A 21,380-nucleotide genomic window follows, 5' to 3' on the forward strand; every position below is an offset into this window, starting at 1 on the left:
TTGCTTTTCTCCAATGGACTCTCATTCAAAACAACCCCTCCCAACTTCCTCCTTTTTCTCTATAAAATAATGTTCCTCTTCTTTGTTTGTTGGACTTGCCTATGGCTTTTGCTATAGCCTGCTTGTCCCAAATTGAAATTCTCTGCTGTTCCCAAATAAAGCCATTTTACTGGTAAAATAACTGGCTGTTTTACTTTTGAGGTTAACAGAACTATAGGTTTTATAGATCTAGATTTAGAGAAAGATTTGTTTTAAGGAATCGGCTTGTGCCATTGCAGGGGCCAGCAAGTCCAATTTCTGCAGGGTAGGCTGGCCGGCTGGAAACCCAGGGAAGCATCTGCTGGTAGAGTTCCCTCTTCCTTGGGGGAGATCAGGCCTTTTTCTTTTTTTTTTAATTGATATTTTTGGCTGCATTGGGTCCTTGTTGCTGCTCGCAGTCTTTCTCTAGTTGCGGCGAGCAGGGCTATTCTTCGTTGTGGTGCACGGGGTTCTCATTGTGGTGGCTTCTCTTGTTGCGGAACACAGGCTCTAGGCGCACAGGCTCAGTAGTTGCAGCATGCAGGCTCAGTAGTTGCAGCACGCAGGCTCTAGAGCGCAGGCTCAGTAGTGTGGCGCATGGGCTTAGTTGCTCCTCAGCATGTGGGATCTTCTCGGACCAGGGCTCGAACCCGTGTCCCCTGTATTGGCAGGCGGATTCTTAACCACTGTGCCACCAAGGAAGTCCCCAGGCTTTTTTCTATTCATGCCTTCACCTGATTGGATGAGGCCCACCCTCATTATAGAGAGTAATCTGCTTTCCTTGAAGTTTACTGATTTAAATGTTGATCTCATCTCAAAAATACCTTCAAAAAAAGATCTAGAAGACTGACCAAATATCTGAGTACCATGGTCCTAGCCAAGTTGACACAAAATTAATCATCACAACAGAGAAGGGGGTCTGCTTCTGTCCCACCTTGGAGATGTTTGCCTTCTGTGTTACAGAGGAAGCCAGTGGGAGCTGCCTGGGAGTTTCATTTTCATGGTCCTGGACACAAGAGTTGCAAGTCTGTCTCCCCTCTGGCCTGTGTGCTCCTGGGCCTGTTTTCCTTCCTTGCTGGGTGGGGTAAGTGCCCGATGAAACCTGGCAGGTGTCCATGTGTGTGCTGAGGAACTGGGCACACAGACACAGACCTCTTGGGACCTGTGTTTGCTCGGTGGCAGAACTAAAACCCGAGTGGCTGAGCCCTTGCCTTGCTGTGTGTCCCTGAACAAGTCAGCGCCCTCTCTGGGTCTCTTTCTCCTCGCTGTTCTCATTAACTCTGAGTTCCCAGGCCATTGGGAACAGGGAGAAGGGGAAAGAGCCTCAAAAGATGACCTCTGAGAAAATAATCTAAAAAAACTATATATAGATATAACTGAATCACTTTGCTGTATACCTGAAGCTAACACAATATTGTAAATCAGCTATACTTCAATTAAAAAAAAGAAAAACAAAAAAAGAAAGGAAAAAAAAGAAAAAAAGAAAAAAGATGACCGTTGGCCCCCTATGAAGGTATTTGCTTAACAAACACTTTACAGCTCTAGCCATGTGCCAGGTCCTGTTCTAAGCACTTTGCAAGTCTTTAATCCTTGCATTAAGCCTGTGAGACAGGTACCATTATTATCCCCATTTTATAGAGGGGGAAATCAAGGCACAAAAAGGACTGGCAATGTGCTCAAGGACACAGATGTCGCATGTATCAAGCCCTCATAGTCCAGCTCCAGAGGCTGCATTTTTTTTTCTTTTCTTTTCTTTTTTTGCGGTACACGGGCCTCTCACTGCCGTGGCCTCTCCCGTTGCGGAGCACAGGCTCCGGACGCGCAGGCTCAGCGGCCATGGCTCACGGGCCCAGCCGCTCCGCGGCAATGTGGGATCTTCCCGGACCGGGGCACGAATCCGCGTTCCCTGCATCGGCAGGCGGACTCTCAACCACTGCGCCACCAGGGAAGCCCTGGAGGCTGCATTTTTAACCGTCAGTATTCCTTGAGAGCAGCTGAAAGGCTGATCTTCACAGCTTGGGGGAGGGCAAAACCCTGGATTGAGGCAGCCGGCTTGGGAAGTTTCTGTGAGTTTCCTTTTCCCCAGACATGAGTTTCGGTTTCAGTCTCCGGGCATAGGAGTTCCTCATTCTCTTCTGCCTCCAGCTCTGCCATTAGCTGTCATCTCAGCAGCCAGCCAGAGCAATGGGAAACTGGGAGTCCCATCTCTACGAACGGCCTGCCCAGAAACTGGGTGAGTTTACCCAGGACAACCTGAGGCCCTTTGAAGACTGTCAGAAACAGATCGACCAGACCGTGGACACCATCTGTGCAGTCCTGCAGGAAGCTGAGCAGTTCCCCCTGGTGACCGGCGTGGCCAAAGTGAGTAGAAGGCTGGGGTCAGGGCTTCTGGGACCCAGAAGGCAGAGCGACTTGGTGCTGAGCACCTACCGTGTGCCGGGCCCTGGGCACACAAGAGACCATCTTGTCTAGCCCCACACTCAAGTGAGATGGTGGAATATGGTGTAGAGTTTAGGAGTACAGGTTGGGGAGCCGGTTCTACCCCTTACTACTATGTGACGCAGGGCAGGTTGTTTAACCTCTCTGTGCCTTGGTATCTGAATTTGTAAAATGGGAGAGAAATAATACTCATTGCAAAGTGTTATGAGGCTTAAGCCCATAATGTTCTTGCACAGGGCTTGGTACAAAGTTAGTGCAGTAAATTAGCTGTGGTTACTTTTATTGTTTTTATTCTCCCCATTTTACAGAGGAGTAAACTGAGTCTACAAGACTTCAGTAAAACTACCCAAGGATGCTCTGTGTCTTCTCAACAGCAAGGGGTGGGGAGCTGTCATCAGTTAGAAATATTTGGTGCTATGGGCACAAACCCCAGGGTTGAGCCTGAAGATTTTGGACCTTTGGGGAAGAAAGGGTGCTGGGACGGGGCCAGGACCCTAGGGTGGGGAGGGGCTTATGGATGCCCACCACAAACCCCATGCTCTCCGGCACCGAAATCCCACTTCTCTGTAGTCACAGTGCTTTCTGGCCTCTGCCCTCACACACACCCACTAGCCCTAGCAGTAAAGATACCTGGACACTTGGTGTCTCCTACCTTGGCCCAGATGAGGAAACTGAAGCGTGGAGAAGTTATTTAATAGTTGGCATCTGACCTGGGATTTTAAGCCCAGGTAATCTGTTTGGGAGCATGCACCCTTAACCACTATACCATCCTACCTCTCAATATTGTTAACTTTTTTCTAATTAAAATATTAATCATACATACAAAAAGTGCACTGATCTAAGTGTACAGCCTGATGGATTGCCACAAACAACATACATGTGTAACCTACACCCAGATCAAGAAATAAAATATTCCCACCCCCGACCCAAGAGCTCCTGAACCCCCCATCCAGTCGCTACCCCCAGCCCCAGGCAACCACTCTCCTGACTTCTGACAGCATAGCGTAGATTAGTTTTGCCTATTTTCAAACTTTGTATAGAGTGACCAACCATCCCAGTTTGCCCGGGACTGAAGGGTTTTCTGGGACATGGGCCTCTTGGTGCTAAAACTGAGCATGTCCAGGGTAAACCAGACAGGTTGGTCACCCTGTATAAAAGAAATCATGCACTGTGTGGCTTTAGTGTGTGGGGTTTTTTGACCCATCTGTTGACGAAATTTATGTTGTTGTGTGCAGTTGTTGTTTATCATTTCATTGCTGTCATGTGTTCCCTGTATGAATACACCACATTTGTCCATTCTACTGCTGATGGCCGTTCGAGTTGCCTCCAGTTTGGGGCTCGTAGGAAAAGTGCTGCTATGGGGCTTCCCTGGTGGTACAGTGGTTGAGAATCCGCCTGCCAATGCAGGGGACATGGGTTCAAGCCCTGGTCCGGGAAGCTCCCACATGCCGTGGAGCAACTAAGCCCGTGTGCCACAACGACTGAGCCTGTGCTCTAGAGCCCGTGAGCCACAACTACTGAGCCCACGTGCCACAGCTACTGAAGCCCACGTGCCTAGAGCATGTGCTGCACAATGAGAGAAGCTACCGCAATGAGAAGCTGGTGCACCACAACGAAGAGTAGCCCCCGTTCGCCGCAACTAGAGAAAGCCCCCGTGCGCAGCAACAAAGACCCAACACAGCCAAAAATAATAAATAAATAATACAATAAATAAATTTTTTTTTTTAAAAGTGCTGCTATGGGTATCCTGATTCAGTTCTTTGGGTGGACAAATGAACATCTGCCACTCCGCTTTTAGACTATGTTGACATCTGGGGCTTTTGCTTGAGGTGAGAGATATTTCTGCCTGTAGGGGTGCCCTGCGACCCCAAAGGGTTCAGAGTCTCACATCCACTTCTCTGTTGCTGGCAGAGTGGCTCCTATGGCCGGAGAACGGTCTTGAGGGGCAACTCCGATGGTACCCTCGTCATCTTCATCGGTGGCCTTGAAAAATTCCAGGATCAGAAAAAAAGCCAACATGACTTCCTCAGCAAAATCTGGGCACAGTTGAAACGCTGTGAGCTCACGATGAAGCTGGCAGCCAAGATGGAGATCCAGAGCATCTGTGGCAAGCTCACCATCCAGCTGTCCACAGAACAGCAGAGCATCACTTTTGAGATGCTGCCCGCCTTCAACGCTCTGGGTGAGCCCCCCTGTGTGTGTGGGGGGGGGTGTGTAGGTTCAGGTCTGGAGGGGCTTTTGTCAAGAGAGCAAAGCCAGAAAAAGGGGTGGTAGATAGCCTGGCATCTGAATAAATATCCCTGGTGCTTTCCAAAATGAGGGACCGTAGACTTTCCCTCCTTCCTCTCTTTCCCTCTCTCTCTTTCTCTCTCTCTCTTCCTTCCTTTCTTTCTTTCCTTTCTTTCTTTTCTCACTGTGTGGCATGCAGGATCTTAGTTCCCCTACCAGGGATGGAACCTGCACCCCCCGCAGTGGAAGTGCAGAGTCTTAACCACTGGACCACCAGGAAAGTCCCGAGAGACCGTTGACTTTCGAAAGAGGAGATTCCTCCTACCCTGAGCTTACTCTCTTCTGTAGAATTTCTCCCTTATCTCCTAGTTGACTTTGGAGGAAATGTTCTAGACTCTGGAGATCTTCCATGGGCAACTGTTTGGATGGATGGATGGATGGTTGACTGGATAGATGGATGGATGGTTGATTGAATGGGTGAGACTAAGCGTAGTTACAGCTTAGTCTCAAGCATAGGTACATATATTATCACAAACTTAAATACCAGAGCTGGAATTCAACCCCTCATTAAACAAGTGAGGGGCTTCCCTGGTGGCGCAGTGGTTGAGAGTCCGCCTGCCGATGCAGGGGACGCGGGTTCGTGCCCCGGTCCGGGAAGGTCCCACATGCCGCGGAGCGGCTGGGCCCGTCGTGAGCCATGGCCGCTGAGCCTGCACGTCCGGAGCCTGTGCTCCGCAACGGGAGAGGTCACAACAGTGAGAGGCCCACGTACCGCAAAAAACAAACAAACAAAAAAAACAAGTGAGGAAGCAGAACGAAATGAATGTGTCCAGGGCCACACAGCCAGTTACTGACAGAACTAGAATAAAAGCCCAGGTCTTTTAAGCCCCAGGCCCAGGGCCTTCAAGGTGGACACACACACACACACACACACACACACACACACACACACACACACCCTGACGACTTACATTCACAGAAAGGTGACCTAGTGCAGAGAAAAATGCACCAGTTTGCAAGGTAGGCAGCTTTGAATTCTCATCCTGGTCTTGCTACTAACCCACTTCTGCCAACTGTAAGATCAAAGCTAGAAACAGCTAACTTGCAGGACCTTTAGGATGATAAGGGTTGAGTATACGTGCCTGACTCAAAGGAAGGCTGGAGTCAAGGTGAAGAGACAGAGTGTGACTCAGAATTCCTAGGAAATCCTATGTTCTGTCCTCTGGTTCAGAGCACGGTGGCTGGAGATTAGGCCAGAGCGCCCTCTGCTGGCTGCACTCCATCTCGCAAAGAACGATGTGAGAACGAGAAATCAGCTCTTCCTCACATGTAGTACCGAGAAGCTGCCACCAGATAGCGGCAGAGCTACACATTCCAAACAGATAACCTTTCCTAGACGGAAACAATAATGGTCGCTTTCTGAGAAAAGTAAACTACTGAGAAATTTTTAAATTACTTTCTGTACTAAATATTAGCCTAACTACATTTTATTATCTAGCAGGACAAGCCACCCCTCACCTTTTATGCAAATGCACCAGTCCTCTTACAGATGAAGCAATGAACGTGTGCTACCAAACCACATCCAGCCTTCTTTGTGGGCTCACCCAGGCCAGGTTCCATGAAAACCAAAAGTTCTGTTTCTGTTTCACACCAGGCTTAAGTGAGAAGCCCAGCCTCTGCACCTATCGAGAGCTCAAAAGATCCTTGGATATGGTGAAAGCCAGCCCCTGTTAGTTCTCGATCTGCTTCACTGAACTCCAGGAGAAGTTTTTTAGCAACCATCCCAGCAAGCTGAAGGATTTGATCCTCTTGGTAAAGTACTGGTGTCAAAAGGTAAACTTCAAATTGCATGTCTATTGCTATTATCCGTTTCCCTTTTACTGAGATAACTCACGTTCGGTAAAGTACAACAATGTTAAGAATACAGCTCAGGGATTTCCTGGTGGTCCCATGGTTAAGATGCTGTCCTCGCAGTGCAGGGGGTGCTGGTTCCAAACCTGGTGGGAGAACGAAGATCCCACATGCCGTGTGGGCAAAGAAAAAAAAAAAAGAATACAGCTCAATGTGTTTTTATAGCTTTTCAGGCAACACCCAGATCAAAATAGGGCACATTTCCTGCACTCCAGCAGGATGCACACTCCCAGTCCATGCTTCCCCCAAACAAACCACTATACTAGCATCTGGTACCACAAATTAGTTTTGCTTGTTTTTAAACTTGATGTCAATGGAATCATACTGCATGTACTTCGTGTTTGCCATCTTCTGCTCAATATTATGCCTGAGAGATTTGTCTGTGTTGTTGCAGGGAGTAGTGGTTCTTCATTGTTTTGTACTATTCCATTGCATTAATACACTGTACATGGATGCATTCTACTGCTAAGGGACATGTGGGTCATTCCCAAATTGGGGCTGTTATGAATTAGGTTACAGTGGATATTCCCCTACGTGTCTTTTTGTGAATTTAAGCAGTCATTCCTCTTGGGTAAATATGCAGGAGTGAGACTGCTGTGCTATAAGGTATACTTTATATATGTGTGTGTGTGTGTGTATAGATATATACATATATACACACACACATATACCTTATATATATACACACATTACATATATACATTATATATACCTTATCTGTGTATATATACATATATGAATATATATGTATATGTGTATACATATACACATGCATATATGAATAAATTTGTGGAATATATATATATATATATATATATATATATATAAATTTAGTAAATACACCCAAATAGTTTTCCCAAATGGTTGTACCAAATCCCACTCCTGTCCACCGTGTATGACAATTTCAGGTGCTCCACATTCTTATCAACACTTGTTGTCAGTCCATCGAATTTTAGCCATGATATCATTTCAATCATTGACAGGGGACATTGACTTCCTATAGACTTCTAGTTTCTTTTTTTTTTTTTTTTTTGCAGTACGCGGGCCTCTCACTGCTGTGGCCTCTCCCGTTGCGGAGCACAGGCTCCGGACACGCAGGCTCAGCGGCCATGGCTCACGGGCCCAGCTGCTCCGCGGCATGTGGGATCTTCCCAGACCGGGGCACGAACCCGCGTCCCCTGCATCGGCAGGCGGACTCTCAACCACTGCACCACCAGGGAAGCCTCGACTTCTAGTTTCTTGATTTCAGACCCCTGGCATGGGCGGAACTGCGTTCCAAATTATCTGCTACACTTTTCTCCTTCCACAGTGCCAGGAAAAGCTGAAGGATTCATCCCTGCTGCCGCTGTATGCGCTGGAGCTGCTTACGGTCTATGCCTGGGAACAGGGGTGTGGAGCAGAAGACTTTGACATAACTGAGGCATCAGGACTGTTCTGGAGCTTATCAGGAAGCAGGAGCAGCTATGTGTCTACTGGACAGTCAACTACAACTTTGAGGATAAGACTGTCCGCAACATCCTGCTGGGCCACCTCCGATCCCCGAGGTACCAAGCTTCCCACGGCCCTCTCTCCTTACCTCTTTATGTACATGCCAGGCTGTACCCCCTTAGAATGAGGGTGCATCCCTGTCTTTCCCAGCCAAGCATGCACCAAAAGAATGCCAGCAGCAGTGGGTAGGGAGGCAAAGAGAGGTCTGTCTGAAAGAGGGACGCTTCGATGCTTTTCACATTCTAAACCATTGTCACATTTTGTCCCAAAGCAAACACTTCCCCTCATAGAAGGAAGGGGCAAAGAGAGGAGGGGTCAGCAGAAAGAGGAGACCGTTTTATTAGGTTATGAATGGGACATGCCTGTAAAGCGGAGAACACTAGACACAGAGAACACCAGGACCAGAGAGGCTAGACATTTAGACAGAGCACTTCAGCAATTGGGAGGAACTGCAGGAGGTAAAAATCTAGGTTTCCAGATGCCCAGTCCAGGCCTCTTTCCCCCAAGATGATTTCTTCTCCCAACTGATTTTTTTAATCAAATTCATAGGCCAGTAATCTTGGATCCAACTGGCCCAACCAGTAATGTGAGCGAAGATAACACCTGCTGGCAGCTGCTAAAACAAGAAGCTCAAACCGGGTTATCTTCTCTCAGGCTGAACGAGTCACCTGGACTGTCCTGGAATGTTCTGGTGAGAGGGCTTTCAATATAGGGTGTGTCCTGCTGCAGGCAGGGCCCTCCCGATACTCAGACTGCAGTCTTATCCAAGATCACCGTGAGTTGGTTTCCCAGAGGTGCCATGACAAAGCACCATGCACTGGTGGCTTAAAGAAACAGAAATTTACTCTTTCACAGTTTGGGGGGCTAGGAATCCAAGATCAAGATGTTGACAGGGCCATGCTCCCTCTGAAGGCTCTAGGGAAAAGTCCTTCCTCACGTCTTCCAGCTTCTGGTGGCCGTTCGTGGTCCGTGGCTTGTGGCAGCAACACTCCAATCTCTGCCTCTGTTGTCACATGGCCTTCTCTTGTGTGTCTTCACAATGTCCTCCCTCCAGGCATGTCTGTCTCTGTGTCTCTCTCCTCTTCTTATAAGGACACCAGCCGTACTGGATTAGGGACCACAGTAATGACCTCGTCTTAACTTGATTACCTGTTTGCAAAGACCCTATTTCCATATAAGGTCACATTCATAGGGCCTAGAGGTTGGGACTTCAACATATCTTTTAGGGGGACACAATTCAGTCTATAACACACCATTAGGGACCTCCCCTTCCATTAAAATGATAGTAATGTGCAAAATTGAACAAAGAGAAAAGGCGGGCACCTGCAGATGAGGGATTTCAATTAGTTTCTGCAAGAGAGAAAGCAGGTGAGAAGGTGGTGACAGATGAAATGGAGCAGAGCCCAAGAGACGTGGGTGGCAGTCACCCCTGCGGATGCTGGGACAACCTCTGAGCTCTACTGAAGCAGGCGTTGGGGGCGAGAGCGAGAAGTGAGGCTGCAAATGGGAGAACTAATGAAGGGCCAGATGCATTGGGTTTTCCCCTCCCATCCCCCAAAGTAGAAGCACATCTATCAACACAAATTTGATTATATCTGCAAAGTCCCATTTTCCATACAGGGTAACATAGTCATAGAGCAGGACGTGGACTTTGGGTGGTGGGGGTGGATATCACTATTCTCCCTCCCACTAGCAAGAAGTAGGCTGCCTCTGCAGACTGAGGCCTGACCAGAGCATGCAGAACAGGGAAGAAAAGATGCTCAGGTGAGGTGTCATGACCTGTGGTCCATGGAGCGCATCCCATCTGATGTTTTCTACTGAAGAGGAGAGAACTTCACTTTTATGCAGATGTCAGACCCCATTTAGACATCAGAATATGGTTTCCTTCCAAAAGTGACCACAGGTACAAGGGAGTGAGCAGGTCCCACACTCCACGGTCCCATTGGATTAGAGAACAGGTAACTGTCCCTTCAGACTGAACACACAGCCCCTCTGACTCCAGGACGGCCCTTCTCTTCAACACACTTAGACGGAACAGCATCCCCTGGTGTGGAGGGTTGAATAGTGTCCCGCAAAATTCATGTCCACCCGGATCCTCAGAATGTGACCTTCTTTGGAAGTAGGGTCTTTGCAGGTATTACCAGTTAAGAGGTCATCCTGGATCAGTGTGGACCCTGAATCCAATGACTGGCGCCCTTATAAGGAGACACACAGGGACACAGACACAGAAGGGAAAAAGCCACGTGACAAGAGAGGCAGGGGTCAGAGTGATGCAGCCACAAGCCAGGGAAGGCCGTGGACTGCCAGAAGCTGGAAGACACAGGAAGGATTTCCCCTAGAGCCTTGGAGGGAGCACGGCCCTGCCTACACTTCGACTGCAGACGTCTAGAAATGTGATTTGTTACGGCCATTCAGGGAAACCAATCCACCGGGGCACAGGGTGTTTAACAGAGGCTGATAGAACCTTGAAAAAGGAATAATGTGATCATCAGAAGTCAAAAATACCTGTAATAAATGGGAAAATAAGGAAGGAACAGAGCAGTACGAGAAGCCAAGAGGTGCCGGCCATTTGTGGACGGTCCCAGAACAGAAAGTGGAAACTAGACAGTAATTTGGAGCCAGGTCTTCACAGACCTGTTGGGAGAAGGATCCAGATCCCTTCTAGAGGGTAAAAGGAGCAACTAGGAGAGGTTCTGTTTCTGGGGGATCTTGGGTACCACCCGAAACTCTCAGGTATGCTCTTGGGATATGTCAATGCAAGAACTCAGGATGACAAAGGTAGCAGCAGGAGAGTTGAGAGCAGGAGGGAGAGATGGGGGAGCAGAACAGGCAGGGGAGGAAGCAGGGGTGGGGGACAGGCGGCTGGCAGGGGGCGTCTCACAGCGGGCTCCTTCCACAGCCTGCGCCGCTCTACATGACCCCAGGCCATCTTCTAGACAAGTTCATCAAGGACCTTCTCCTGCCCAACAGGACTTTCCTAGATCAGATCAAGAAAGCTGTTGACATCATCTGTAAGTTTCTTAAAGATAATTGCTTTCGACATTCAACTACAAAGTGTCAGAAGATTGTCAAGGTGAGCAATGGCCTTTCTCTTTGTTACTGGCGGGGACTAAGCCGTTCCTGTAACTCTGCAATGCTCGTGACCACTGGAAATGTGAGGACAAAGGGTGAGGGAGGGAAGCAGGGGAGATGGGCAACTAGGACCCTGGTTTTCAGTGGAGGGTGCTGATGCACTGCTTACGTCATTCGCAATAGACTTTTGGGGGGTGCACATTGTGCGGCTTGCGGCATCCTAGTTCCCCGACCAGGGACTGAGCCCGGCCCACGGCAGTGAAAGTGCCGAGTTCTAATCACAGTAGACTTCTGATTCTGTGTTAACCTCCGCGAGCTGCTGGCAACGCTTGCCGGTGCTTGGCTTGTGGTGCCTCACTCCAATCTCTGCCTCCCTCTCCCCGTCCCTTCTCCTCTGGGTCTTTCTTCTCTTCCCTTCTAAGAACACTTGTCATTGGATTTAGGGCCCGCAGAACCCGAACTTCATTACATCTATAAAGACCCTTTTTCCAGATAACATCACATTCACACATGTTGCCAGCAGACATCTCTTTTGGGGGGGCCACCATTCAAACCACAGCAGATTCTAAGCTCCATGTGTATTAAAACAAAAAGTGACAGTCTTCCTAGTTTCAATTCATCCCATCAACTGAGCTAGAGATTCAGCAGATGGGGCCATTCTTGTCCAAGACTCCAAGGTCACGCGCTGACACACTTGCCTCCGTCTGTTGGCCACCAACCAGATAACTGTGTGTCCAGGGTCACAAGAAGGGAGGGGGAAAAGTGCTGACCTGTGAGCAAGAACATTTGCCGTGATGCAAAAAAACAGATCTGTGTGCATGCTGCCCTGGGACGGGTCTGGGGACCAGTACCGACGTCCCACGCGCCATGAGTAAAATGTCTCACGAGGTTAATTTGAGGGAAAACAAGACTGGCTGTGTTCATGGTCAGTGAACCATTGTTGAAGCATTCATTTTGTCCTCTGCTTCCCCAGCCTCTCATTAACATGATAGTAAATAAATAAGAAACGTTAATGACACATCAAAGAAGAAAATAGGAAGAGAGCCTTTGGCCGATAAGAAGTTGCTTTCTATCTTCCTGAAGTTGGTTGCAAGAGTTGTCTGCTGAGGTGATGGGGGAGGTGCCACCTGGAGGATGCAGGGAGGGGGCTGTGGCCCGGGAGACCAGCTGCATGAATGAAGTGGCATGGACCAGGGATGAATGGAGCACCTGTGTACAGGAGGCTCCACTCCCTCCCCTTGCCTCCTAGGCCATGTAGCCAGGCATTCACTACCCATGGGTAAAATAAACATTGCTTTTGCAGAAATCAAATGAGCTTTCTGGGGAAAACCAGGAAAACATGCATGAGGGTTGATGCTCAGAGCAAATCCCACCAAGTTGTGGCATTGAGAGAGCTCCCTGCGAAGCTGGCTTCTCCCCGACTCACCCTCAAAGAAGCCCATCAGCTAAGGAGCTGTGCCTTCAGGGAGAACTTCACAAAACAGACAGAATGAACCTGTGTGCCTGCCTAAGCTGCCTCGTGCAGAGCTTGGCAAGCCAGGGCCAGCGAGCTAAGAGTGGTTTTACTTTTTTTTTTTTGCTGTACGCGGGCCTCTCTCTGCGGTGGCCTCTCCCGTTGCGGAGCACAGGCTCCGGACACGCAGGCTCAGCGACCATGGCTCACGGGCCCAGCCGATCCGCGGCATGTGGGGTCTTCCCGGACCGGGACACGAACCCGTGTCCCCTGCATCGGCAGGCGGACTCTCAACCACTGCGCCACCAGGGAAGCCCCGGTTTTACATTTTTACATAGTTGAAGAGGAAGAAGGAGAAGAAGGGAGAGGAGGAAGAGGAAGGGGAAAAGGAGGAGGATGGGGGGGAGAAAAGTGAGGAGCGGGAAGTAGAAGCTTATGTGGCAGAGACACACGTAGCCTACAAAGCCTAAAATATGTATCAGCTAATGCTTTACGGAAAGTTTGCCGACCCCTGCATCTAAATGATGAGTATTCAGCCAATGGTCCCAAGATTGCAGGAGGGAAGAGATGACGTCAGGCTTGCCTTAGTTTGATTTATTTCAGGTCACAGAAATTCAAATAAATCTACATCCTCTTTTTTGTCTGTTTGTCCAGAGTATACTGTAAATGGACATCTTGAGGACTGTATTTCATGAGATCAAGTATGCAAAGGGATCTATATAGTGTCTAACAGAGCACATTCAGCTGATATTAATACAGTGCCTTGTGTTTAAAATTTGCTCATTGCGTATTGATCCATTCGAATTTTGTTTTATCTAGGGGGAAAATTTTAGATTTTCACTATTGAGGATTTTTTTTCTCACTATGGTCTCTTTTTAAAATTTATTTATGTTTATTGAAGTACAGTTGCTGTACAATATTATATAAGTTACAGGTGTATGGTATAGTGATTCTCAATCTTTAAAGGTTATACTCCATTTATAGTTATTATAAAATATTGGCTATATACCCCATGTTGTACAATATAACCTTGTAGCTTATCTTACTGCTAATAGTTTATACCTCTTACGTCCCCACCCCTGTAGTGCCCCTCCCCACTTCCCTCTCCCCACTGTAACCACTAGTTTGTTCTCCACGTCTGTGAGTCTGTAAAGCTACGTTAGTCTTTACCAGAAACCTTTAGGAAGTTGACTTGAGAAGCGGGTCATTTATAACTAGCCCATCCATTGTTTGTGGGCAAATTCACACATCAAATGGCATGAGATGAGCCACCTTTGGAACCAGATGATTCTATTTGTTTGGAAAATGAAACACTCTGCTTCGGAATCAGCCCTAACTGGAGACTCGAACGTGGCACCGCTCCCGGCAACCTCATTAATTAGCCCAACGGGCGCCAGCCCATGGGGGTGAGGGCTCAGGCTCTAGAAAATGCTGTATCTCCAGTTGCCTTTGCTTCCCTGGGCGGGGGGGGGGGGGGGGGGGGGGGCAACCGCCAAAGGCACGGCTCTGAAGAGCGGCTCCGATGCCGACCTCGTTGTGTTCGCGGACCCGCTGAAAAGCTACACCTCCCAGAAAAACGAGAGATGCAACATCATCAAGGAAATCCATAAGCAACCGGAAGCCTGTCAGCGGGAGAAGGATTTTGAAGTGAAGTTTGAGATTTCAAAATGGAAGGCTCCCCGGGTGCTGAGCTTAACTCTGAAATCCAAAGTCCTCAACGGAAGTGTTGACTTTGATGTGCTGCCTGCATTTAATGCCCTAGGTAAGACTCCTAAGATTTGAGCTTCTGGAGGAGGAAGAGGGATTCTGGTGTGATGGGGGGAGGTGGGGGAGCGGGAAGTCACGTGACTTACTGATCGGACCTGGTCCATTGCCCCAACAGGTGGCATTCATAATGACAGCAATACCTTACACCTGTATACATTTTCATTCTCGTTTATTTTATCCCTACGACGGCCAGAACCCACATCTTATACTCCCATGGTGTCATTCACAACATCTATCAAAGAATGGGGTACACAGGAATTCAGTACACATTTATAGATAAAATGCCTCAAGTAGTAGGGAAGGAAATGAAAAAACAGACTGTGGGAGAAATTCTGAGGCAAAGACAGGAAATCTGGGTGTTCGCCTTCCATCTTAGGCAAAAACTCCTTTAGAAATTCAATTCGTGAGTGACAGATACACAATGGTGTATTAAAAGAAACCAAGGAAGGGCTTCGCTGGTGGCGCAGTGGTTGAGAGTCCGTCTGCCGATGCAGGGGACACGGGTTCGTGCCCCAGTCCGGGAGGATCCAACATGCCGCAGAGCGGCTGGGCCCATGAACCATGGCCGCTGAGCCTGCGCGTCCGGAGCCTGTGCTCCGCAACGGGAGAGGCCACAACAGTGAGAGGCCCGCGTACCGCCAAAAAAAAAAACAAACCAAGGCTATTTCAGGCATTTTCCAAATCAAAATCAAGAAGACTCTGGTACCTTCCCTCTGAATGGTTCTTAGGGTCTTTAGAGAGGAAATGACAGTATATAGATAGGGGGTCAGCTAACTTTTTAAATAAAAGGCAAGATAGCAAATATTTTCAGCTTTAAGGACCATAAGGTATCTGTCACAACTGCTCAAGTCTGCCTTTGTAGCTTGAAAACAGCCATAGACGATACATTAATAAGTGGGCGTGACTGTGTTCCGATGAAACTTTATTTACAAAAACAAGCAGGCGGCCAGATTTAGTCTGGGGGCCACAGTTGGCAAACTTCAGATCAGCACTGTCTAGAAGGCCTTTCTGGGATAACGAAAATGTCCTCTGTCTGTGTTCTGTATCTATTGAGAGCTTGAAATGTTGCCAGTACGAGTAAGGAACTAAATTTCTCATTTGATTTTCCTTTAATGAGTTTGAATGCAAATAGCCACCTTGGCTGATGGCTACCCTGTTGGACAGTGCAGGTCTAGATAACGCTTTAATAATAAATACCACCTATACTCATATAAACCATGTAACTTTTAATATCTCATTACTCTGGAGATGCCCCCGATATCTTAGACATCAGTAATTCACATACACTAATAGAGTTCAAAATAATTTCCCAGAATTAAATTATAGTTGTCAACAGTGTTTTGAAATCTGTTACTTTCTATACAGATTAAAGCATAATGTAAATTTCTTCCCCATGTTAGGTGAACTGAAGTCTGACTCTACACCCAGCCCCAGGATCTATGCTGACCTCATCTATTTGCATAAATCCTCAGACACCCTGGGGGGAGAATTTTCTACCTGTTTCACGGAGCTACAGCGCAATTTCGTTTGCTCCCGGCCCACGGAACTGAAGGATTTGATTCGCCTGACTGGTACAAATGTGTATGACAGCTCTTGTCTTGGCCACCTGGTTATTATTTTTATCAGTACTCTGTGACCATGATACCGGCACTTGTGCTCACTGTCTCCCATGCTGGGGGCTGGACCACATTACAGAATCTTCCCATGCCTAACCCTGAGTATCTTTGTGGAGTTCCCATCACTAACCCCATTGAGATGGGTCAGATGTAAGCATCTCCTCCCAACAAAGCTGCCACACATGGTTTATTTTGCTTTTTCTCTGACACCCAAAGAATTCTGCAGGAATCCAAGTTATCGTGCCTCCAAAGGGCAGATGAAGTTGGGATTTTCATGCCTGCAAGTCACCAGCATGGCTTATCTGCTGCTAGGTGTCCATAATTAATAGACTCAGATGCTACCTCTTGGAAGGCAGGTTGAAGCGACAGGCAGCAGCAGGGGCTGCATTTTCTATACTGGTTCGCCTCCCTCCACTTCCATCCGTCTGCCACAGGGTAGTTTCTAAGTATTCTCATGACAGCAGACACCCAGCACAACAGCACCTCTTTCAGGAGATGTCTCCTTTCCGTGTCCAGCTTCCTGAAACCCGAGGAGACTGAACCCTGTGGTTTCCATGTCTACACCCAGCCCCAGGGTGCTCAGAGTGCTCAGGGCTGCAGGGTGACCTTGAGCAAGTCACTTCACTTCCCCATGACTTCAGCGTGGCGACCTCTGCCCGCTGTGTAGGGATGCTGGGGGATCAGGAGTGAATGACGTAGGTGGAATGTCTGGCCCCATAATTAGCACACAGTGGGTCTTTAGTAAATGGTACTATGTTATAACTCTAGGACGGTACATACAGCCAAAGCACAACAAAGAAGGCTGCGTGGGCTGCCTTTAAGCTGCAAAGTGACCCTTCCCAGACCAGTCCCAGCGCTGCGTCTCGAGACCTGGGTGCCCTACTGCAGCCCCAGCAGTCCTTCACGTGCACCCTCTAAGGCTCTTGCTACGCTCATTTCGCCTTCCTGCTTTAACCAGTATCGTCTGATGTTCCCACTCTTCCCTCAGTGTGGAAGCAAACTGAAGCAAAAGGGGTCTCTGCCCCCCAAATATGCCTTGGACCTGCTTACCATCTATGCCTGGGAGCAGGGGAGCGGGGCGCAGGATTTTGACACGGCTGAAGGTTTCCGGACGGTCCTGGAGTTGGTCACAAACTAGCAGCATCTCTGTGTCTTGTGGATGGTCAACTACAACTTTGATGATGAGATTGTGAGGAGCTTCCTCCCAACCCAGATCCAGAGAACCGGGTGCCCCAAACCTCAGCCCCCTCCATTTCTTAACCTGATTCCCTCCAACGCTATTTTGGTGACCTGAATTCACCTCCCGCGGGGTCCTGATCCATTATTCCTCCTGTGAAACTGAGAAGGGAATGTGCTGACCGTCAGAACCGCCCACAGTCTCCAGGGGTAAAATCCCAGGGAGGCAGGAGAAAGGTCATCAGGAGGAACAAAGAAGGAAGGACCAAGGTACCAGGTCCCTGAGTTGCTTTCATCTTTCTAGGTCAGAAGGAAAAGCATGGATTCATTAGCAGGTCTAAAAGGTGTGGAAGTTGGAAGTGTGTTCCTGAGAAATAATGCTATTATTCGCTGCTGGTGTATCCTGCAGGCTGTTTATTAGATCAGGTTTTATCTCCCCTTTCCAACCTCCATCCCACAAAACCTTTATCCTTCAAGAATAGGAAGGAATCTTAGTGTATCCACTCAGCACCAGCAGCAGGGAACCAAAACAGTGGAAGCAAAAGAAAAGAGAAGAGAGAAAAGAAAGAAACATGGAGAAAGAATAGAGGAGAAAAAAAAAAAGACAACAAGATACCCTGGCTTGCCTACCATGGGTGTGACCTACTTGACAGTAGAGTTGATTAAATGATACATTATATTTCAGTTGCCCTAGCATGGAGAGATGTTTATAGAATGCCTTCATGTGTATAAGAATGAACAGCTTTCAAAACTTTTCTGACAAATATGATTTAATTCTAGGAAATCACTTTGAACTGTATTGGTACATTTGAATTACGGACATCTAAGCTAGAAAGACACATTGTTTTATTACGAAGAGTAGAATGGGCCCCCAATTCTGAGGCCACTGGTTCTAAAAAGCATGCCTCTAATGACTTCTAATCTCTCGTTTAGGCCTGTGATCTTGGACCCAGCCGATCCTACTGGCGACGTGGGTGGAGGGGACCGTTGGTGTTGGCATCTTCTAGCAGAAGAAGCTACTGAATGGCTGTTGTCTCTCTGTTTCCGAGACGGGTCGGGTTGTCCCATACAATCGTGGAACATGCCAGTAGGAATCATCTAAAGGAAGTGTCATCTGGAGATTACCCTGGGACAGGCCGAAATCAAAGAGCTTCCCTGCTATGGCAACTTGGGATTCACTCAGCCACAAATAACAGATAACCCAACTCAGGAGCCTAAACGACTGGGTTTTTTCTTCCCATAACAAGAAATCCTAAGGCAGGCGACCTAGGACTCGCACAACAGCTCCACTGGACTTTCCCCAGGAGCAGATCACCTCCACCGTGGCACTTGGTACTGGGGGCTGGATAGCTCTTCGTGGTAGGGGCCGTCTTGGGCAGTGTTAAGTCTCTACCCACCAGATGCAGTAGCACCACCCCCGAGTGCAACAACCAAAAATGCCTCCAGACGTGACCAAGGGTCCCCTGGGGCACACTCATCCCCAGCTCTTCCTGGCTCCACCCTCTTTAGTCGTTCATTTGAGTCTTCGTGGCACTGAGAGTGGCTATTGCACCTCCAGGTGGCGGGTCCATGGTGAGGTTGGAGGAACAGAAAGGGGGAGGATACCCACCCAGGTAGCTTATTAGAAGCTTCATCCAGCAAACTCTCTTACATTTCAAGCTGCAGCTACCTGTAACCGAAAAGTGGCTCCAGAAAGGGGGGTGAGAGTTGGGTCAGCCAGCCAAGAGTGCCTGCCACCCCTGTCCAAAGCTCCACCGCCAACCAAGATACCTGCCACCAGGTATACTTGGTTCCCCCATCAGGTTCTCTGTCAACAAGTACCCAAAACTGTCCCTGGTAGTAGTCACCTTCTCAGATACACTTCCTTCTTTCTTTTTGGGTTTTTTTTCTGTCTCTTTTAACCAATGGTTCTAACTGCTTGGATATGTATTATTCTCGCACGTATATTTCTTTCTTTCTAGACAGTGCAGTCACCAGGAAGTTGGGGAGCAGGGATACATTCTATTGTCAGTGAGATGCACTTATTCAGAAGGTGTAGATTCCTGGAATAATAATGCTGGAAGAAACTTCTAGAGACCACCAGGCAACTGCTTTTTTTTTTTTTTATGGTTAATAAACTACAAAATTTACAAACCCAAGCCTGAATGAACGGTATTACTCTAGTTCATATTATCATTATTGGTATAACGTATTAGCCATGACTGATAGCAAAAATCATTGTACATAATAAATATTGTGCTTTATTTAGAAAGATGACTTATAAGCACTGCTGTAGGCCTGCTAGATAGGGCTTTGATTTTCTAATAATACTATTAAGTTATCTAATCTATTCAAAATAGCTTGACCGATGGCCACAATCTATGTTTTTCAGGTGACTGGTATGATTAGAAATTTGGCTTACGACTAAGGCACGAGGCTGTTTTCTAGGAAAAGTTATTATCATCGTCAATGGGTCGGCCCACAAAGTTTATTTGTCCTCGCAAACACTGTCTGAAGCACGACGCCCCCTCTGCCCGCTCTGTTCGGCAGAAGAGGAGAGCGGAAATCCCACCATGTGCTTTATACCATGACTGGCCACATTCAGGCCCCTTGAGGAGGCGGTTCTGAGGAGCTAAACTCTGGTCCTCTTCCTTCTCTGTAATCTCATCTGAACAATTTAATGCACGTCCATGGCCTCCCCCACCCCTGACAGGCAGTTGCTTTTAAAGAATCGGTCACTGTGTGAAAGAGTAGCCCATTCTTCCCTTGACGGCCCCCACTGCTCCTTCCCTCGCTTCTTCAACTCCTCTTGAAATCAAGACCTCCACGTCCTTCGTAAAGCCTCACCTCGCCTTGCTGAAGTCTCGTTCCGTGTGTGACCTCCGTTATTAAAAACATTTGCTCTCGTCCAGGTTTATGTGCACGGTATTTGTCAACCATTCTGTATTTTCCCAATTACTAACTCCTTCCTTTTCCTTCAAGTCTTAGAAGAGGGATCTTTTCCCAAAGTGAAGCCCTTCACCTGCCCCTTTATTCCCATAATTCCATGATCTTTTGCTCTCACACACTTCCTCCGGAGCAGGAAGTCATCACCCGGAGAAGGGAGAAGGCTCAGCTGTTGTGCTGGGGGTGCTGGTCAGGAAAAGGGATCCTTCCCCAGGACTTGGCCATGGTGATGCCAGAATAATGGGAGAACAAGATAGCCAGTGGGTGACCCCTATGAGCTCTGACAGCGAGACAGGAAACTGCCACAAACCACAAGAGACCTGGGAAAGCAAGAGGGGGTGTGGCAGGTGGAATAATTACCCCCCAAAGATGTCTGCATCCTAATCCCTGGAACCTGTGAATATGTTACCTTACGTGGCAAAGGGACTTTGAAAATGTGATTAAGGATCTGGAGATGGGGAGATGATCCTGAGTTATTCAGGTGGGTTCAGGTGGGTCCAATCTAATTCCGCGAGCCCTTAATAGCAGAGAAGCAGTCCCACCTGAAGTCAGAGAGATTCAGCTCAAGAAGAGGCAGGTGAGGGATCGGAGCCGTTGTTGCCGGCTCGAAGGGCCGAGTCAGGGAATGTTCTAGGCTTCTAGGAGCTGACAGCCGCAAGGAAACAGGAACCTCCGTCCTGCAGTCACGTGGACCTGGACTCAGCCAACCAGCGGAGTGACCTGTAGGCGGACCCTCCCTAGAGCCTCCAGGTAAGGAACGCAGCCCGGCCAGCGCCTTGATTTCAGCCTTGTGCCGCCCAGAGCAGAGACACCAGCCAGGCGTGCTGGGCCTCTGACCACGGAACTGTGAGCTGATGAACTTGTGTGGTCTTGAGCCACTAAATGTCTGATCGTTTGTTTCAGCGGCTGCTGCCTCACAGGCAGGTGGCAGTAAGCAGCTGGGGGCCTGGGCCCAGAGGGGAGCCGGCCTCCCCTGCTCCGGGACCAGTCACTCCATGCCTGCCCAGCCTGTGTCCAGGGAAGGCGACTCACACGTAAGAGGGAAAACTCTTTTTTTCCTCGGCCTTCAGTATTTCTGACACCAGTCCCAGTGCTTCTTTCTTTTTTTTTGGCTGTGCTGCACGGTTTGTAGGACCCCAGTTCCCCGACCAGGGATCGAACCCGGGCTCTTGGCAGCAAAAGTGCCCAGTCCCGACCGCTGGACCCCCCGAGAATTCCCAATACTTCTGACACCAGATTGGGAGTGGGGGGATTTTCTCACACTGAGCAATTCTCCGACACCAGCT

General features: G+C 48.4%; 1 protein-coding gene across 1 annotated transcript in view; it reads left to right on the forward strand.

Moving 5' to 3' along the window:
* LOC132532248 (2'-5'-oligoadenylate synthase 3-like) overlaps positions 1-19,298 on the forward strand; it is a 41,142-nt gene extending 21,844 nt beyond the window's left edge. The window contains 11 exon segments of the mRNA XM_060170530.1: positions 2,176-2,379; positions 4,369-4,639; positions 6,341-6,519; positions 7,907-8,012; positions 8,015-8,141; positions 8,635-8,776; positions 10,985-11,157; positions 14,089-14,372; positions 15,778-15,954; positions 16,971-17,439; positions 18,103-19,298. Coding sequence (XP_060026513.1) covers positions 2,176-2,379; positions 4,369-4,639; positions 6,341-6,519; positions 7,907-8,012; positions 8,015-8,141; positions 8,635-8,776; positions 10,985-11,157; positions 14,089-14,372; positions 15,778-15,954; positions 16,971-17,287 — 1,980 coding nt within the window. The 3' untranslated portion in view covers positions 17,288-17,439; positions 18,103-19,298.
* The last annotated feature ends 2,082 nt before the right edge of the window (positions 19,299-21,380 follow it).

This window comes from Lagenorhynchus albirostris, chromosome 14 (genome assembly GCF_949774975.1).
Source record: "Lagenorhynchus albirostris chromosome 14, mLagAlb1.1, whole genome shotgun sequence".
In the NCBI taxonomy this organism is placed as follows: Eukaryota; Metazoa; Chordata; class Mammalia; order Artiodactyla; family Delphinidae; genus Lagenorhynchus; species Lagenorhynchus albirostris.